This window comes from Capricornis sumatraensis, chromosome 16 (assembly GCF_032405125.1).
Source record: "Capricornis sumatraensis isolate serow.1 chromosome 16, serow.2, whole genome shotgun sequence".
Lineage (NCBI taxonomy): Eukaryota > Metazoa > Chordata > Mammalia > Artiodactyla > Bovidae > Capricornis > Capricornis sumatraensis.
The window spans coordinates 61,963,722-61,984,734 of record NC_091084.1 but is presented as its reverse complement, the minus strand read 5'-3'; the positions used below and the strand labels follow the sequence as shown (position 1 = coordinate 61,984,734).

General features: G+C 42.3%; 1 protein-coding gene across 1 annotated transcript in view; it reads left to right on the top strand.

The window, feature by feature from the left end:
* The first annotated feature begins 13,496 nt into the window (after window positions 1-13,496).
* Window positions 13,497-21,013, top strand: part of MPPED2 (metallophosphoesterase domain containing 2) — a 198,993-nt gene continuing 191,476 nt past the window's right edge. Inside the window, exon 1 of the mRNA XM_068989095.1 lies at window positions 13,497-13,624. Coding sequence (XP_068845196.1) covers window positions 13,497-13,624 — 128 coding nt within the window. The remainder of the gene's footprint in view (window positions 13,625-21,013) is intronic.

Below are 21,013 nucleotides of genomic sequence, written 5' to 3'. Positions count from 1 at the left end.
TATTTTTTATTAATAATATGACAATACATTAAATGTAAATCTTTTGATCTTTCAAAGATCAATCATTCCTACAAATGTGAATATCAGAAATATTTTCTTAAAATGTTTTAAGATTACCGAATCCTATATCTTTTAATCTCTATGATCACAATGGGGCTTCCCAGGTGGTGTTAGTGGTAAAGAACCTGCCTGCCAATGCAGGAGACATAAGAGACACAGGTTCGATCCCTGGGTTGGGAAGATCCTCTGGAGGAGGGCAAGGCAACCCACTCCAGTATTCTTACCTGGAGAACCCCATGGACAGAGGAGCCTGGGAGGCTATGGCCCATAGGGTTGAAAAGAGTCAGGCAAGACTGAAGCGACTTAGTCTGTGCACATGATTATAATATGTGTGCAGTGTCCTGAAAAGGAGTATGAACTGTTGGTATTCTAAACTTATAGAATGCATAACACTTCTTTTAATGAAAGTTCTAGTCTACAGAGCCACAGAACAATGTTTAATGACATGGGGAAATATTCACAGTATCTATTTAGTTGAAAGAACAGGTTATATAGGTAATAGGACATGAGGAAGAAAGGGGAACTTTTATTTCCTAATGTACTTTAGTCTTTATTTACAATGGCTTATATTAATTTTGTATTAAAAAGATTTAGAAATGGATTACAATACTGTACAATAATTACTTGATATATATCATGCATTTTTAAAGTTAGTTTTCTTAAAAAACTAACTCATTTAATCTTTGTAACAGCTCTATAAAGTAGGCACTATTAATATCTCCTTTTTACAAATGAGGAAACCCAAGGCACGGAGGGTTTAAGCAACTTACCCAGGGTCACACAGGTAGTGAAAGGCAGAGATGGGATTCCAGTCTTGCTTTGCCCTCAACTACTACAATATACACTTAACTACATTTCCAATTTTATTTCATTTTTGGTAAAATACATTTGACTTAAAACTGTATAGCCAAAAGTCAACAGTGAACAACTCTAAATGATAAAATAATAGTTATTTTAAATTTTTTTTCTTTTTGCTTGTCTGTATTTTCTGTTTTCACAAAATAATAAATAGAAAAAGAAAAAATATTGAAGAGGAAAGAAATAATCTTTTTTATAGTTCCTTCTGTAGTGAGCATGATTATAGTGCTGTGATTTTTTTAAAAACTGCCCTCCTGTAAGCCTTCTTTTTATTTTAGTATCTGGTAAAACCATGTCCTGAAGATCTTGGCTATTCTTCTGTTTTCTTGTGTACAGATTTTGCTTTGTTTACAAATGATCACTATGGGGAATCATGAGGACAGAAGAAAAAACTGATGGAACTTTCAAAATGTAGAAATGCCAAGAAAGGGGCAAATTTAGAAAACATGCTTGCCATTATGAATGTCCTTAAATGTGTGTATATATTTCCATTGCCTACTTTCTTGGCAGTCTGACTTGCTAATGACTTAGCTTGCAACAATCAGGAACCCACCAACTAGAATACCTTCACAATGGGTTGGTGAAGACTGCTTGGGTCCACATGGAATAATCCTGTACCAAAAGAGCAATATTCTTACTTGTATTTCCTTTGAAAGGGTATCTGCTTCTTAGAAGATTTCACTTAAAACACAGCCATATTTTAAGAATCACTTAGAATATTGTTTGGAATATTGAATAGAAATGAACTAGTTCCAATGAGGACAGACGTGGAATTGATGTAGCATCTGCAAAAAAGCAGAAATACACTTACCTCTTGCATTTATATTTCATACAAAACAAGACAAAGTCCATATGTGGACCAAAAATAGGTGTGGGACACTGAAGGAGGGATGATGTTTTAGAATCTGTGTGTTTGAAAAAAAGATTAGTGACATTTTATGCTAGTATTTAATACTGAAGTTCTTCATGACAAGATGGGATCCCAAAAGGATGTAGAGAATAGAATGAAGGTGGCTTGGAGACAGAAGAAGCCTGACCTGTGAGGGGAATTAAGGGTTTAATAAAAGAAGTCATCAGGTAAGTATAGCTCTCAGCCTCTCTGGCTGGGTACTACCGTGCCTTCAGACAGTATTTCAAGATTCGTAATCTTTGTTCTGGGGCTTCCCTGGTTGCTCACCGGTAAAGCATCTGCTTGCCAATGCAGATGAGGGTTGATCCCTGAGTTAGGAAGATCCCCTAGAGAAGGAAATGGCAACCCACTCCATTGAACCCAACCCACTGAAAAATCTCATGGACAGAGGAGCCTGGAGGGCTACAAGTCCATAGAGTCGTAAAAGAGTGAGACATGACTTAGAGGCTAAACAGCAACAAAACTTTGTTTTTATTACATGAAGTGTATTCAAATCTCTTAAATCTATTCACATCTCTTCATGCCTTACCTCCTCCAAACTGTTTTGCTGGAGGTTACCATCATCTTCAACCTAATGACTGTTAGAGCTTACAAATGACTTCCCAAAATTGACCCTAGCCCCCTAAAATCCATTCTCCAGGCTGGGGCAAGAGTGGCCTTTGCAAAACATAAATCAAATCATGTTAGCCTTTCTACTTAAGATCCTTAAACAGCTTCCAGGAGCCCTCAGAATAAAGTCAAACATCATCAACAGAGCCTTAGCTATGACCTTCAAATGTTTTTAACTTGGCCCTTTAGTTCAGGCTTCTGCCTACAGAGCTGTGTACAGATCCCTTTTGAACTCAGCAACCTGCCAGACTGCTTCTCTTTTCTATGACATCCTTGCATTCCTTTCCTCACTCTGAGGAGGAAAAGTACCCCTACTTTAAGTTTTATTGGTACCTGTTGCCTCTCCTTTCCTTAGATACAATTTTCACTTGTGTAATTATTTAAAGCCAGTCTCTCATCAGGCTCATTAGATTACATACTTCATAGTGTGGGAGAAAACTTTCACTTGTTTGTACCATAAGATCATCAGCATGGTTTTGAGTACTCTGCCTGTCACAGAGCACAGCCTATAAAATATTTAATAAATAATCGAACCATAACATTAATAATACTGAAAGAAATGGAGTTTAGAGTCTGCTGGTCTCTCAAAGTCAATTTTTAAAAACTGTGTTTATTCATTTATTTTTGCTGAGAAGGAAAATTACATTATATGTTGCTTACTCAAAATATTGATATATCTTAAACTAGCTTGTCAAATTGAATTATTAAACTTGAAACCCCCCACATACATTTTCTTTAATCAGGTTATTATGGGTCTTCTACACTGCCCATCTTTCAAAAGAGATTACTTTGGCTTTTACTTCAATGAGATTGCTCATCTTCCACCATGACAAGCCTATCTCAAGTGCCACTAAATTCCATCCCACATTTCCAGAATTGGGACCATGATATAGGAAGGGCCCAGCAAACACTAACTGACAACAGAGATCATGCAAGTTTGTTAGGATGGAAAACATACCAGCATATGCTCAGTATCTTGCTCAGACTTTTTTGAAATTGTTTATTAAAGTTATTATCACATAAATAATATTCATTTGATTTGTGGGGGGTTTCAAGTTTAATAATTCAATTTGACAAGCTAGTTTAAGATATATCAATATTTTGAGTAAGCAACATATAATGTAATTTTCCTTCTCAGCAAAGATAAATGAATAAATACAGTTTTAATACTATGTGCTTAGTAAATATGGTAAGAATTAGTGAGTGCTTTGCAAAATTTTAAGATTTTCTCTTCCTCCATGTTTATTACTTAAGCTGCTGGCAAAGATGGTTCAGATTTAGTCTTTCTAAGATAATGCTTATAAAATTTATTTTATGATACAAAATTTCACCACTTCTAGTGTTTCTTGAATCTTTCTTAGTCACACACATTTTTATTGGTTAATCAAAAGGAAATTTTAAATAAAAAGGACAAAAGCCATTATTTATATATTTATTTTGCCCACTTCAATAAGGATCTATCAAAGAATCAGTTTAAGCAGATCGCTTTCTTTTGAGACTATATCTTGGTATATTAAATATGTAAATTTTAAGATACAAATTCTTTATTTGTACATCCTGCTATATTTACAAAGAAGGCTGCCTTTAAATGGATGAGATACATAAAAATCATTAGCTTCTCCATGAGAAAATCAACTTATGAGAGAGTTTTAAGTACTATTTCATGTTTCTGAAGATGTTAACAAACCCCTTTAATTGTACTCTTTGAACTCCATAGGAAATCCTTAGCTCTTATCCTCCACACTGGTCTCAGGATGTCAGTTCCATTCCTACAAATATGATATGGATTTTCCTTCATTGTGTAGTTGCTTCAACCACTCATGAATTCTCTTATTCATTTTCTCATTTATTGACTCATAAGGTTGTTTAACAAATATTTCCAAGTTTCTATTAATACTATGTGCTTAGCACAAAAGAATGAAAATCAGAAAGGAATAGAGGGCATCATTCTCCAGTTTGAGGGGGTTACAATGAAAACGTTTAAAACAAATTTTAAAAAAGTAAAAACCATAGGAATTTAGAATAAAGTAAAGGTGTTAGTTGGCTCAATTTTCTAGTTGTGTCATAATAGTTCTATTAACAGTCACTGATTTCTGATCATATATATCTTAAGTTTTGTTGGAAAATGATTAAAATGCAACCAACTTAAAGAAAATAAGAGGTAAAATAGTTGATTTTTTTCTGAAGAGGAGCCACAGGGTGGAATTAAGTTTTAAGTTATACGCAAGTATCCCTGAAGTATTGGAAAGCTGTTCTTATAGGGGGAATGAAAGCCAACTCCAAATAAAGTACTGACATTTCCAAGGAAGTAGTATTCACTTTCCAGGCTTCCATGTAAGGCTCTCCCATGCTTCTACCTCTCATTTTCTTCCCTGAATGCATTCTGAAATGATATTTTAAAAAACACCGCAGCAGGCTATTGGGAAGTGTATTTGCCAGTTCCTTCAATGAAATCACTGGAGAAAGAGTACAGATTTACATTCCATTAAAGGAAAAAATTTGTAATATTTGCATAGAGGCAAGCATAAACTTGGCATTTGACTTTCATCCTTCTTTTGTTTTCCATCAGAAGCAATAAAAATTGAATTTAACAACAACAACAAAAATGGATCTTACAGGCTTACTTACCTTAAAAAGAAAAAAAAAAAAATCCACAACTCCCAGAATATAACATTTAAAATTTGGTATAATGAGGTTTGATGTTTCAAAGCTGATGTCAAGGGACAGCCATAGTTTGCATCCAATCATTTTAAAACAAGCTTTTAGTGTAGGTAGCTATATTGGTAGAGAATATGATTTCACAAAATGCAGTACGTTCAAATACATGGGATGAGAATTATTTGAAAAGTGAGTTTCTTTTGTTCTTAATTTATTATTTAAATTCATGTATACTTCCCCAGCTTTTTATTTTGGTAGACAAATGGAAATAAAAATTCATAATCCTAATATAGGTTGGTCACTATCAGTAGGTAACTGATTAGCAGAGACACAGAAAGGTGGACTTCTTATACTACATGTTACAATTTTAAGCTATTTGCCTCAATTTCTCCCCACTCAATTAAATAATAATTCTTCACCAACTTTGCAAAGATCACTGGCTTGATTTTTTAAAATATCATTAAGTGTCCTATAAAATGTGCCACTAAAGTAGAACAGGTTATTATTTTTTGTGTGTACATTATTTAGATCCGGGATCACGTACAAACTAGTTTTGTTGTTTTGATTAACTATCAAGTTTTTTTTTTTTTTAAAGGAAGGAAACCACAGAAATGATTTGGCTGATGCAGATTTAAATCAGTCAAAATCAGTTGAAAAATTTTAACCATTTAGATAAGGAGTATACTGCTAACTCACAGAATAAAGAAAAGAAAATCAAGCATTTCTTCAAAAACATGACTCCAGTCAATGTTTGCTGCTGGACTGGAAATCAAAAACAAAATATAAAAGGTCCATCCCCCTGCCCATCTTTGATGTTCTTTTACGCCAGTGCTCCTTGCTGTGGTTTATGCTGGGCAAGGAAAGTGACTGTCCTATGGTTCCCAGCACATTTGACAAGGACGGACACTCTGGACATACAGTACAACAAAATAAATACATTAGCAAGACCTTCTCCCCTTCATTTCAGCTCGGGCATAAGACATAGCTTACTTCAAGTGCCAGGAAAGTCCATTGTAAAAGGGACATGTTTTCAAGTGAATTCCGTTTGATCTTTTTTATAGGGGCTCCTACCAGCCTCTCTCCCTTCCTCCCCTGACCCTGGAAACCAATTAGTCTCCACACAGAGGCCACAGACTAGGTTGCAATGGCTCCTTTTCATTTTTAGGGGATATAATTTCAGCCAGGATGTCTAGTCCGTTGTCACATAGTATACCTAGCACACTTCACCCTCTCACACACATCCACTGGATTTCCCTTTGGAGAATACCTAGATTTTTGAGTCTGACTCCTGGGAAGGAATTAAAGCTGGTTGGCATCCAAATCCTTCAACTATGACAATGGCATAACATCACAGTGTCACCTGTCTTTCACAGTCAACGCCATCAACCAAGTTTTCTAAAAGCCTTCTCTTCCTTGTCCTCTGTCTTCCAGCATCTCAGCGACTTTTCCTTTTCTTACGTTGTATGCATACAATTCTGAAAATCTTTTCTTCCATAATCCAAAGTAGCAGGGGGAAAAAGGGGCAAACGGATTTTTACAATGTTTTTGAACTGCTTATCCTTCGGGGGAAATGTGCCCCAAAGACAAAAATGTTAACACTTAGACTCTTTGCCTCTCCTCACCTCCCTAAATTGAACCTGGAGGTGAAAGAAATTGTCAGCTGGGTTGGCCTTTTCTTTCTCAGGAACAACACTGCAGAAAGAAAGAGGTGTGTGTGCATGCGTGTGTGTGTCTGTGTGTGCAGAAAAAGGTGCATAGCTTTACCCCATTAAAGTCTAAGCTCTGAGACGGGAGGAGACCCAGGGTCGGCCTCCCCCGTTTCGGCGCAGTGCCCGAGCCGCTCTCCTCGCCCCCAGGCAAGCTCTGCGCCCTGGAGCTGTGCCAGGACTCCAGACCGCGCCTGGCAGGTCGGTGGGGGGGGGGGGGGGGCCTGGGCCCTGGGTGTTCCCTTTGCAGAAGACGCCCATTTGGAGGGAAAACTCCCTTTATTTTCCTGGGGCTCCGTAGCCCCCCTCCTGTCTCCTATCATTTTTACGCTGATCACACTCTTGATGATGAACTTGCAGCTCAGCTTCCTGCCGCCTGCTTGACCCGGGAGCACCAGCAGGCTACCGGCCTCGCCCTTAGCTCCCGCCTCCTCTCGCAACCCCGGGGCCTCGGGGCGCCAGTGGGGGCTCCAGCGGGCCGGGGCTGCAGCAGGGGCGCGCGAGGGCGCGGGGTCCCGCCGGGGAGCGCGCACGGAGCGGCGCCTCGGCCGCCCTGCTTCCTGGAGCTCTGCTCCTTTGACCCCAGTGGCAGTCCCTGTCACTGCACCGCTCTCGTTCCCTCCGGCTCGCCGCGCCCTCGCTCCCTCTCCTCGCCCCCACGCTCGCTCTCTCCCCAGATCGAGGCTGCTCGGGTCCTTTCTCCCCCCACCCCCCGCCTCCCTCTCCCGCCGCGCCCCCGGCCCCCCGCCCCAGCCCGCGGCGGGACCTTCGGGGTCGAAGGTTCTGGCCCGCCCGCGCCCCTCGCCGCCCCCGCGCGCCCCCCGCGCGCCTCCCGCCGGCTCCGGCTGCTCCGCGATGGATCGCTTGCTCGTCGGGCGCTGAAGGCATCCCCGGGACCCGGAGCGCAGCCCGGGAAAGGTAATCCGCCCCGGGAAGGGAGGCGGAGGGCGGGGGAGGGGGGGGAGGCGGCCGGGCGCCCGGTGCCGCGCGCGAGAGGAAGGGAAAAAAATGCACACACAAAGCGGAGCCCGGGTGAGAGGTGCCTTGTCAGAGGCGCGTGCGAGGGGCTTGGAGGCTGCGGACCGCGGCTGCCCCGGTGCCCCTGACAGTCGCTCGAGTCGGCGCTTTCCGGGCAATTCGGAACCCGAGGAGGGTTTTTTTTCAACCCCGGAGCGAAAGCGAATTCTTCTTTAGGAGCTGTCTCCCTCCCACTCCCCATCTCGCCCCTCTGCCCTTCTCCCCTCCCCCTTGCCCCCGTCCTCGGCCCCCGACCTCCCGGGGTCCCCACCTCGCCGCTCCCTCCTCCGCCGGGCTCTTTTAGCAGCGGAGGAGGGGGTGTAGGCGAGGGGCAGCGGCGAAAGCCGGGCGGCGGGGATGGGGGTGGGGACGAGGGCACGGCGAGCTGTTTACTAGAAAGTCCCGGGGTTCTGTGTTCGAGCCGCCCGGGCCTAGGCCCGGGTGCATTGTGTTGGCCCGAGCCCTGGGCGCCAGCGGCGGCCGGAGCGAGGTGCGGCGGCCGGGAAGGCGCCGCGCAGCTTTGTGCTGGGTCTGCGCTCCGCGGCCGCCCCCGGGCCGCCTGCGCGCGCGCCGCTCTCGCGCGGGGCCGTTTCTCACCCTCTCCCCGCGCTCCAACCTGGATCTCCCCCGCCGCCTCCAGTCTCCGCGATCGCAGCCTGCAGAGCGGGCCAGCGACCGGGGCTGGGCGGCAGGGGACGAACGGCCAGAAAAAGTAACCGTTGTCGCTCGATTTTCTTCCCTCGGGAGGCAGGAGTTTCTTTGCTATTTACATGTAACAGGGTTGTCTTTGCAAAACCTTTGAATTCCGAGGTTTTGCGGCCTAGGAAGGGGGCATTTTTCCCGGAGATTGGGGAGGCTATTAGAATCCACCAGCAAGGAAAGAAATTAAGGATGCCCCAGTGGGCGGATTTATACCACACCCCTCCCCAGGACACCCCAAATTAAGTGCAAATGCAGGTCTTGAAAAATGTGTAATTGAGATGCTGCAAACACACACAAACAGGTCAGGGTGGGGAAAACAAAACAAAACAAAACTAAGTTAAAAGATATCCAAAGAGGGGGGTGGAAATCCGTGGCCTCCACACCCCCTTCGAACGTTCGCTGGATCCCTCCCTTTCTTTCTCTGCCGCTCCAAGGATGCAGCCCGGCAGCTCCGGGGCAGAGAGCAGGGAGGCGCCGGCTGCCCCGGGCGCGGGTTCGGCTCTCAGGATTCGGGGATGCCAACGCGCCCTGGAGGCTGACGTCGGGCGCGTGGGGCTGTGATGCTCCAGCGAGGATGGCGTGGTGTCAGAGCCATTGGCCGCCGGTGGTCATCAATCAGTTCAGGGCTGGGGAAGCGGTAGAGAAAGGACTAGCGCCCAGCGAAGCCTGGGGCCGCGAGCACCAGCGCCAACAGTGCCGGCCGCGGCGGAGACGACGGCGGTGGCAACGAGGGACTGAGCGAGTAAGGCGAGCTGGTGCTCCAGGAAAGAAGGGGGAGCTGTAGCCCGGACAAGCCGGCCGTGAGCCGGGAGGGCAGGGCGCGCGCGCCAGAGTGAATGAATGTGTGTGTGTGTGTGCGTGTGTGGTTGCTGACACCCCCCCCCCACAACTGCCCACCGTAGATTTAAAACAAACACACCAATCCAAAGTAGAGAATTCCACACCCCCCGCCCCACCATATATAGACTCCACGCGTTGCCAGAGGCGCGTGAGAAAAGTCCTGTCCTTTCTCTCCGAAAGAATGTGCCAGCCGGGTGTCCGAAGTGCTGGAGACAAGTTCAGGTGTAAGTGCGTTGGGAGGGAGGGCGCTCTGTGGACAGAGGGCACGTGGAACTTTGTGCATCAGTCTAAAAATCTTGGCGGAGAAACCGCCCGGAAGGCTTCTGGGCATCGCTCCGGGATACAGGGATGAGTAACATGGGCATAAAAGAGTAAGGGCGTAAGTTGAGAAAGCACTCGATCTGTGCGGCAGAGGGAGGAGAGAGAGAAATCTGGCGGAGTTGGAGCTGGCGAGTTCCAAAGTCCGGCCAGGAGGTTGGTCGGACGATCTTCTTAGGGGCTAGTGAATAAAATGAGCATCCTTGTTTAAACGAGGAAATCACGGGCTCCTTTCTCATAGGCTGTGCCGTGCGGTGTTCGGGTAGAGAGGTCATGAGTTGTTGCTTTGAAACTTTTGGTAAATTGGACTTCTGGTGTCTAGGAGGTGGAGACAGTTATTTAATTCCTCAGCTTTTAATCCTTTCATTGCCAGCAGACTTTAAAAGGATTTCCCACTAGATTCCTAAAAAAGAATATTGGAAGTTGCACAGCTTAAGGCACAGGAGAAGTGATTGCTGTCTAGGAAATGCAAAATGTGCTCACATGATTTTTTTTTTTTAAGAGAAAATCAAAGTAGCACTAACATGAATGTTTGGTAATGTCAGTCCCTTTTAGATTTTTCTTTAGGATTGCTGGCATTTAGTACTGGGTTCCTTTGTTTTGTAAAGCATATGTATTGAAGTGTAAAAATGGAAATTTAAAAAAGAGTACTGCTTTCTTTAAATATTATACATAAAAAATAATGTGTGTGATGAGGATGAGGTGCTCCAAAATCTTATCATTTGGAGGGTTTTACTGCCTGTATGAAGCAAGGGGATGCAGATTCTTAGTAGTTTGAGGCAGTGTATCATTCTGTCTTGTTTCAAGCTTTTTCCAGGTTTCTCAGATTAGAGGAGGGAGTTTACAAAAAAAAAAAAAATGCTTTTCCCATGTGTTGGTGTTTCGTATTCTTGAGATATGATTATCCTGTGATGTGAATGGAGGTGAACATAGCATTTTTAAAAAATAAGCTTTTTCTTGACTTGTCTGTAAAGGTTCCTGTGAAAGTTTTGAAGCTCTCTGCCTCAGTCTGACATTTTCTTCAAAGGACTCCAGATTAAAGAAGATAGACGCTGCAGGTGCACTGTTTCGATAAAACATTTGAAAGAGAACATGGTAAAGATGAATTCAAATGAGGTGCCAGCCACCCATTTACCCTTTTGAGTTACAGGGGCCTGTGCTTGCTGATGAAAAGATGTTCTGTTTGTCTTACTGGAGCAAAGGTGCAAAGAGGCACAGATCTCACTTGATAGAAAAGGCAATCCCATGTTGACTGTAGGATATAGTGGACCATATAAGAGTGCAAATTGATCACCTTCTAAGTTCTTTTCTGGACTTCAAATGGGAGGGTCTAATGCTAACTACTGTAGGTCATTACCTAGATATTTACATAATAGGTATGTATCTTTCATTTCTAGGCCATTTTGCTGAGTTTAATTAGTGAGTTTACTCCAGGAACATTTAAACTGTTTCTGGCTCCGGGTGCAGAGATTGTTACAGAGAGGTCACAGTGGTCTAGACATGAATTTTATTTCCTTTGCTTCTTAATGTTCTGTATTTCACACAATGGACATTGATGGCAGGAACGTAAGAATTGCCATGTAATTTTTACACCACTCTCTAATTTATGCAAACACTAAGTTCTCCAGTCTGCAAATGTGTATTTTTCCCCCTCTGTGCTTTGATGGCTAACATTCTTTTTAATGACAGTCATTTCTATAACAGGAAGATGTTTTCATTTGTATTTACTTTTCAGCATGTCGCAATTATGCAGTTTTGCACTTCATTCGTGTCTCGGTACTTTGTGTCTCAAAAGAGAATTACAGTACTTAGAACAGGACTGCAATTTGAAGCAGGTGTTGTGTTTTACTGTTATGCAAAATAACAGTAAAATATAATTGTGGGGGAAATTAAGGAAACAGCTGCAAACTTGGTATGAAAACTGCTACATTATGATTTCTAAGCAGTTCTTATAGATATCTTACATCAGAGAAGCAGGCAAAGATTTTAATTTTGTTAATCCTACTGGCCTGGTTGTCTGTCAGCCAGTGCTTAGAGGACTCATACCTCCCATGAAGTCAGGAAGAAGAAAGAGAACCCAAAATGACACTTTGTTTAAAATGCCAGAGCAGGAGGAATTCATGTCTTGGCAGCCCCATTGCGTGTTACGAACATAGGCAAGGTGGGTGTTATTTAGCCTGCTTTGCTAATATGAAGAAGGCAATGATTTGAGTAGAAGGCTGTGGAATTTCTTCACTCAGCTAGCATATGGAGGACTACACAAGCCCTGGGTTGTAAAATAATAAAATAAATGGCCTATGGCAAGCCATCTGCCTTTTGCTTGATATTTAAGGTGTTTCATGCCAAATTTAAATCTAATCTTATTATTCTAAATATTTTTATTTAAGATAGCATCTAAGATTCCCAGAACTTAATGGTGCACATGGTGAAAGTATTGTAATGCAGAGCGCTTAAAGTTAGAGAGTGTGGGTTAACCCAAGGGTATCCAAGGAGCATGCTGTCCCTTTCTTTAAAACTTCCCTGATCAATTGCAACAGCTTAGAGGCAGTGATGGGCTCTGCTCAGTCTTTGCGCACTGCTATAAAAATAAACATCCTCATTTCTGAAGCCAGCGCAAGAAATAATATAGTGTCTTTTATACAAATAATCGAAATGAGCTGAAAAAGATTTTAAAGGATGAAACCAGCTACTGAGAATTATTGCAGCACCAAGCAGGAGTGAGGGGTTCCCTTGTAGCTCAGCTGGTAAAGAATCTGCCTATGATTCAGGAGACCTGGGTTTGATCCCTGGGTTGGGAAGATCCCTTGGAGAAGGGAAAGGCTAGCCACTCCAGTATTTTGGCCTGGAGAATGCCATGGACTGTATAGTCCATATGGGCACAAATAGTCAGACATGACTGAGCGACTTTCAAGCAGGAGTGAAGCGGTAGATTCAATGGCCACCCTTCTTTACTGCTCCTTCTGGTCTTCAAGAGGCTGGTAATGAATGCATCCAAAATGGTGATCCATGCCTGGATGTGTTCAACTTTCCCTTGAGTAACTGGATGGTTTTAAGAAACTATGTTACATGTAGCAAGAAGGATTTGCGTTAACATAAAGTTCTTGGCTGGAGTGGAATCCATATGTATACCATGCTTTGAGTACCTATGTATTTTGGAACCACTGAAAAATTATATGTGATGTGTGCATATATTATGTGTGTATCATAGTTACACACAGGTATCTGTGATGAACACAGCATTTTAAATTTACATTTGGCATTGTGTTTATGGCTGTGCTAAGCACCGAGGTTTCAAATTATTCTGTGACACCAACTTTGTACAGACCAAACATTCCAATTAGCAGGGAAGGTTTGGAAGACTCTCCACTTCGAGCTCAAACCATTTATAGTTAGACACCATGGCAACTGTGGATGTGCCCTTCCGTAATTCACGTTAAGTGGCATAATTATAATTAAAGAGGAAATCTTAGTTTGAACACCATTGAAATGGTTTGCTAGCAGCCAGCCGTGTCATTTGGAGTGTCACGTCCATTCTGAAGTACGTGCTGGATGGAGAGTTGGGAAAGGTTTTGTCCACGAAGCGACCACACAGATTAAGATTTTTCCTGAACCAGTTTCACATCCAGGTGTCACATCTGACATTGTTTAGAACATCCTCTTTTTCTTTGTCCTCATGTTTTTGTTTTGTTTTTTCCAGAAACGCAGAGCAGTATTGATGAGTAGATCCTTGGGTTCAGAGGTTGGCTGAAACACACCATGCCCACTTCCATCCTTCGCTCTGGAAAGTTGTGAATTGCTCATGCCTATAGAGAGGAAGGATGGCACATGGGATTCCTTCTCAAGGCAAAGTTACCATCACGGTGGATGAATACAGCTCCAATCCCACCCAGGCATTCACGCACTACAACATCAACCAGAGCAGGTTCCAGCCGCCACATGTACATATGTAAGTATCACTTGTGAACTTAAAAAAATTAGCCATCAGGGAATTAGAAAGTCGCTAATGACTAGGAGAATAAAAAATGTATGCTTCACCAAACAGATGGGTTATCTGTGGTTCCAAGTACGGCTCAGAGGAATCCTCCGTGTCTCGGTAATGCTGAACCTTTCCAGAGTATGTACAGTCGACCATAATTTGCTATTAGATCTTTAGAGCCCTCATGGGGTTGCCTGCATTTTGTGGCTAACAACAGAGAGGTTCAGATATTCACCTAATGTCACACAGCTAATTTTGGCAGATTCCCCTGATCCCTAGTTCAGTTTGCATTTACCTTGCATTGCTTGCTTCCCTGATGAAATGTCCTTAAAATTTCTGTGGTTTTTTTCCCCCCTGTAACTCACCCCACCAGCCCTTTACATTCAGCTGGGAAATAGGCCTAATTGGGACTAACTGTCCAGCCACTGCTAAATCTGTTGTCTTGCCTGTTGCTCATAGAACGTGTGCAGCATGCTGCTGGATTTGAACAATATGGGGAACAAAGGATTAAGGGACAGTGGGACAGTGGGTTCCAGGAATTGTACTTTTCCCTCACTCCCTAATACTTTTTAAGCCCTGTCTCGGTTTAAACTGTTTGAGGAACAAAGTGTGGGAGAAATCCAGAGGCAAGGATTTTGCAGCACCTGGGTGCACACCAGCTTTTTTTTCTGTTCCTCTGCTACAGGATGTGCTGGGCTTTCAGCAGAAGGGTCAAAAGGTCACCATCTCCCTTGTTTATTCAAGGCCTGGTGCTCATTCTCTATTAGACACTTCCAATGTCTAACATGAGTCTTTCATGGTAGGACTAAACCCCTTTGAAAAGCATTGTATAGTCAAGAGAGAAAGGAGGTTAGGGATCTGTTGACTGATTTTGCCATTCCTGGCAAAACTGAACTCGGGGCATGTCCAAGTCACAAGCTCTTTTTTTTTAAAGTAATTGTTTTATTTGGGCATTAAAAAAAAACCTAGGAAGTCCATCTCCCTCCCTACACCAACACAGACACACACACAGATACATGCAACCCCTCTCCTCAAATTTACAAACACTAACCAAACATAAAGATCTTTCTCTTGACTGCCTGGATATTGTCATAAGTACTCGGATGTTACTTTGCAAGTTTGCGTATTCTGTAGAGCTACTCAATTATCTATGATAGGATTTCTGCAAAAAAAAAGAAAAAAAGAAATAGAGAAATCCTTGCAAATGGTTAATACTAAACTATTTCTAAGATTTTTATGCTCTCTTTAAATCAGGATATGTTCATCATAATGAAGGTTTCCTAACTTGGTTTTAAGGAAAAGTTTTTAAGGGAAAGACTTCTTTGTTAAAATGGCTTTTCTGAACAGTAACTGTGTGTTCATTTCAAATATTCCTTTTATTCTTCTGCTTCTAATAATTGCTTTTCCTTCAAATATGTTATAGAATGTGTGCAAACTGGACTTAGGAGTCCTTGAGCTCTGCTTTGCTGGTGTAACATTTCTATTAAAGAATGGCACAGCACTTTGTGGATTTTTATTTCCTTCCAGGCAAAAGAAAGTATGTTTTGCCCCAGATTCCTTGGGAAACGACTGACAGGGAATCTCAGCTTAGTCTTTGCTTGTTTGTAGCCCTAAGATTCCACTGGTGAACTGTGAATGCACAATGATATTTTAAAAATCATGTAACCTTAGAACTGATGTACATGATCCAGCCATGAAAAATCTGAAGGATCAAATTATACCTTTTATGAAAACAAGGCTTGAAAAGTGGAGTTTGCAGTGGCGGCCTGGACAGCTGTGTAGCCCTCTTGGCAGACTTCTCCCAGGGAGTAGTAGTTCTTCCACGGTTAACTCCAGCTGCCCTTTGCACCTTCATCACCTGTGAACAGAAGGTGCAGGTGGAGGGCTTCCCACGTGCACTTTTGTTCCAGCCATGCCTGCTGGCACCCCGTGGGCCTGTCTGTCCTGGTGCCATTGCCTTCACTGTTTCTTACAGCTTAGACGCTCACATTTCAGCTCTGCTGAGTCCATTCTTGGCCCTCTGCATCTAGGAAACCTCTTCTCTCTTCCCCAGTCCAGAGGGACTATGCCCATCCACCTCCCACCTCCACCGACATGACATGTCTCATCACTTGATATTTTCCTCCAACCAGACCACCTCCATTTTTATTCTTCTCTTTTTCTCTCTTACCCCCTGTTCTCCCTACCGTCTCTCTCAAACTATATCATTCATTTCTTTTTTAAAAATACTGGGACAGGTTTGTTTTATTAAAAAATGTTTTTAACATTTGTTTATATATTTGCTGTGCTGGGTCTTAGTTGTGTCATGTGGGCTCCTCAGTCTTCATCGAGGCACGTAGGATCTTTAGTTGTGGCACTGTGGCATGTGGAATCTAGTTCCCTGACTGGGGATCGAACCAGACCCCTGCATTGGGAGCACGGAGTCTTAGTCACTAGACCAGCAGGGAAGTCTTGTATCATTCATTTTTTTTTCAAGGCAAGGATTGAGCAGGTGACAGGTGTTTAGAAATATTGATTGATCACTTGATCGATCCATGGACTTGATTGTGCATTGTTTTGAAAAATTGTGATTGAGATTTGGAGATTTTCATTGGGATCTCTCTGACCAGTCTCAACACTCAGTGTTGTTTGAAGGAATGTATACGTTATAACCTTTTCCTTGACCTTTCTTTTCCACGCTTGGTCCCCCAGCACAGTGATCAGCCCATACTGGGCATTCAGGTTTTTTTGTTAAATATGATCATGTTATATCTAAAAAGATTGCCCAGAGTCTAAATAGAAACCTAAATTGGCTGGAAAATACCTATAAAATATTTAGTCTAAAATTTCTTCAGTTTTTCTAAAATTTTTAACATGTCATGGTTAAAAGACAAAAGAGCTCTACTCCTCTCCCTAAAGGTATTTTGTATTTTCTTCTTGAATAGTTGCTCATTTATTTTGCATGAGTTTCTTAAAACATTGGCTTTCCTTTTGCATTTAAAACTGACATCTATGGAGACCCATGACAGATCACCTGGATTGGAGTTACAGTGCTGGTCCGTTAAGCGATCTTTTTCTTTCAGGAAACCTAGTTGAGGTTTAGTTAACTTAGTTAAGAAATAGTTCACTTCCCATTTAATTAGTTTGTCGCACCTTAGCTTTGTGACCCATCTTGGACAATTTACTTTCTCTTCTCTCTCAGTAAATGTAAACATTTGTACCAAATGATAGATATGAACACTTTTAGCTCTGACATACCAAGATTAAGACTGCAGTTAGGACATTTATTTGCTGGATGTGCTGTGAGGGGAACACACACACATAAGACCCAGTTCCCATCTTCATAACCTCATCATTGATTTCAAAGCTGTCATTTCAACTGGCATTAACGGTTTACCACATGGTCCTGGTTTGGTTCCACTTGGGAGTTCTGAACAGGTTGTCACCAAGCCTTCTAGGAATCACTGGTCTGCATCTCTGCCTGTGATGTAGGGAAGTTTCTTTCTTTTTTTTTTTTTTTAAAGAAAGCAATCCCATATGACCCTGGGAAAGAAAATTAAAGCACAGCTGAAGTTGGCAGGGCAGAATTGAACCCAGAATTTGTAAGCCCCTCTTATCCAGATTCTTAAAGATACTGATAGATGTGATGGTTGAAAACCAGCAATTAACAGGGCTTCATTTTTCTACAGCCCTGTCATCTTCCCCAAGCAGAATGCTATTTAGTATTTTTAATGATGAAACTTACTTAGTATTTTCAGTGAGGGTGGGAGAAGGTACTCAAGGAATCAGTGTAGATCTTAAAACACCAACAAGATTTTGTATGTTTTACATTGTCTGAGGCCTAATTAAGTACTGTAAAACATCTTTAGTAAGGTATCTAACCATATCTGTTTTTGCATCAAAAGTCGCACTTCCTGGGAGACCCTTCAGTCCCCTGCAAACCAGAATGATTGGCTACCCTATTGAGGTTAATTCCTCACCTTTTTCTTTCAAGATTGGTTGCTAAATTAAATTTTATTTTCAGTTTTAGATACTTTATGCTTTCTTGTCTATGGCTTTAGTTGTCAACACCCCTGGAATCTTACTTAACTCTTTTTCTTTTACATTGGTTTTGAGGAGGCAGTGTAGTATAGTGGTCTGTGTCAGCAGTGGAATTAGATTGTTGGGTTTAAAACCTGGTTGCATGACTTACTAGCTGCATAACCTACTGTGGAGAAATGTATTAACTTCTCTTTTTTCCCATCTCTAAAATATAGATGATAAAAGTAGCACCTATCTCCAAAGGTTGTTGTGAAGGTTAAAAACATTATTATTTGTAAAGTTTTTAGAAGAATGCTTAGTATATAGTCTGTACTCAATAATTGTTAACTCTTCTCATTGATGATTGTTTTATTGATTCTGTACTTTTTTATTCTGTCTCAGTTCATTTTGAAAATTAGTGGAGTATAGATAAATGAATAAATAAGAAAATCACTGGTAAGTTTTGTCCTGTCTTCCTCAAGGAGTCATTACTTGCAGACTTGTCTGGTGCTTAGTCGCTCAGTCATGTCTGCGACCCATTGGCCTGTAGCCGGACAGGAGCCTGTAGCTCCTGTGTCCATGGCATTTTTCAGGCAAGAATACTGGAGTGAATTGCCATTTCCTTTTCCAGGGGATCTTCCCAATCCAGGGATCAAACCCACATCTCCTGTGTCTTCTGCATGGCAGGGAGATTCTTCACCCGCTGAGCCATCGGGGAACCCATAGCAGCAAACTTGGCTGGGTGTAATTTTTAGGTGTCAGTGTTGGAAGGTGCCCTGACCCCTTTTTAAAAATTTTTCCATTTTTTAAATTTTTTATTGAAATATAGTTGACTTGCAAAATTATATTAGTTTCAGATATACAAAGTAGTAATTCTATAGTCTTACACTTTATATTCCATATAAAGTTATTATATTGCATTCTTGTAGTTTATCTGTCTTATACCTAATAGTTTGCACCTCTCAGTCACCCACACCCATTTTGCCCCTCCCTCTGCCTCTCGCCAGCAGTCTGTTCTCTGTGTCTGTGTTTCTGTTTTACTGTATTTGCCCTTTTATGTTTTAGATGCCATCTGTAAGTGAAAATGTATAGTATTTGTCTTTCTCTGTGCCCTGACTTCGTGCCTGTTGGGATGTCTCACCTACCTCGAGTTATTCATGGGTTTGTCAGCCCCAAGGGGACAAGGAATCTGGAGAGCTGAGTGTTGTCACCTAATTTTTCCCTGTAGAATCATAGTGGCTTGGATTCACTTGTGCTAGTCTCCAGCCTTCGTAGCCCTATCAGTATCTTAGGCTCTCTACCTATGGCTGTGGTTAAAACAGAAGCATTTAGTCAGTCAGTCAGTCAGTTCAGTTGCTCAGTCATGTCTGACTCTTTGCAACCCCACGGACCAGACTGCAGCACGCCAGGCTTCCCTGTCCATCACCAACTACTGGAACTTGCTCAAAATCATGTCCACCAAGTCAGTGATGCTATCTAACCATCTCATCCTCTGTCATCCCCTTCTCCTCCTGCCTTCAATCTTTCCCAGCATCGGGGTCTTTTCCTGATTTCCTCACATCAGGTGGCCAAAGTATTGGAGCTTCAGTTTTAGCATCAGTCCGTCCAGTAAACACTCAGGACTGATCTCCTTTAGGATGGACTGGTTGGATCTCCTTGCAGTCCAAGGGACTCTCAAGAGTCTTCTCTAACACCACAGTTCAAAAGCACCAGTTCTTCGGCACTCAGCTCTCTTGGTAGTCTAACTCTCACATCCATACATGACTACTGGAAAAACCATAGCTTTTACTAGGTGGACCTTAGTGGTTATAATAGAAGCCTTAAGAGTTAACTGGATTTAACCAGGACTGAGTACAAATGGCATAGCTTGAGCTGGGGAATGAGGACAGTGTTCACACGGTTGCTGATAATGTGGTGTGAAGTCAGAGATCTCTATCCGAAGGCTGATCTCACTAGTTGCTGGCTTGGCTAGGTGATGATGGGCTAGATTACTGAACTTCCATCTTCTCATCTGTAAAATGGATTCAATGACTCTCTAAGATGGTTGTGTTACTTGAGATGATGTATATGACATAGTGCCCAGAAGATAGCATTGGTAAATAAGTGCTGTGATCATACTTCTGGTCTTGTCCATTAGCTGGTGAGCATGAAGTGTTAAAATCTTTTTTTTCCTGAACTGCTTGTGTGAAACTTGACAAGTCCAACTTGTCCTTGTTGCTTTGTTGCATTTTAGAGCGTCTGTCAGTGTTTGCTTGGGCATTGCTAATCAAAAATGGTCTGAAGCTTTTAGGGTATCTAGGTGATCATCCCACGCCAAATTCTTACAAGATTTTGTCTAATCTGAAGTTTTATTCTTAAGTGGTAGGAAATAAATATTTATTTGAGGTCTATATTAGTTATCCTTGGCACTTCCAAGGTGGCAGAGTGGTAAAGAATCCACCTGCCAATGCAAGAGATGCTTGGGACACAAGTTTGATCCCCGGGTCAGGAAGATTCCCCTGAAGTAGGAAATGCCAACCCACTCCAGTATTCTTGCCTGAAAAATCCCATGGACAAAATAGCCTGGTAAGCTACAGTCCATGGAGTCACAAAGAATCAGACACAACTGAGCGACTAAACACAATAGTTATCCTTAGATGTAAGAAGAAGGTTACAGAAGAGTGTTAGAGAATGAGGCCATTTGGTTAAAAAAAAAATCTCAAAATGTATAAAAAGATAAATATCAACATTATTGGGGATTCTGTAGGGAATAAATTTACAAATAAATTTGGGGGAGGGAATGATAGGTAAAGATCTTAACACTTTTTATTTTATAAACTTTTGTCTATTTTATAAGAACTGTATAATGCTTTTATGATAAAAAACATTTAGTTAAAGAATGTGATTTGTCTGCAGTCCCTTCTGCTTTTAGTTAGCAAGATTCGCATTGAAGGCTCACCCTCCTGTAAATCTGCTTTCTTCAGGCCCAGCTTCCTTGGGTGGTACCTTCTTCTGTTCTGTGTTGTAATCCAGGTAGAGACCAAAGGCTGTTCCTTGGTTTGGTATCATTCAGCTTGCTCATGTATGTGAAGATGTGAGGCCACAGATGCCGCTGACTTCTTAGTCCTGTAACTGGAGGGAGATCTATTTAAGAAATGCCGTCAAGGTCATTCTTGGAAGCCAGAAAAGTGTACAGTATCGGAAAATAAAGAGCTTGCTCTCACAGATGACTTGACAGTATTTCAGGGAACCTGGATTCTGGTCCTGTCTTGGTCACTGATTAGGTCTGTGATCCTGAGCAAGTTGAGCATCTTTGAATTTCAAGTTCCTCACCAGCCATTGCACTCGATGCACTTAAGCATCATTCCTTCCTACCCTGGC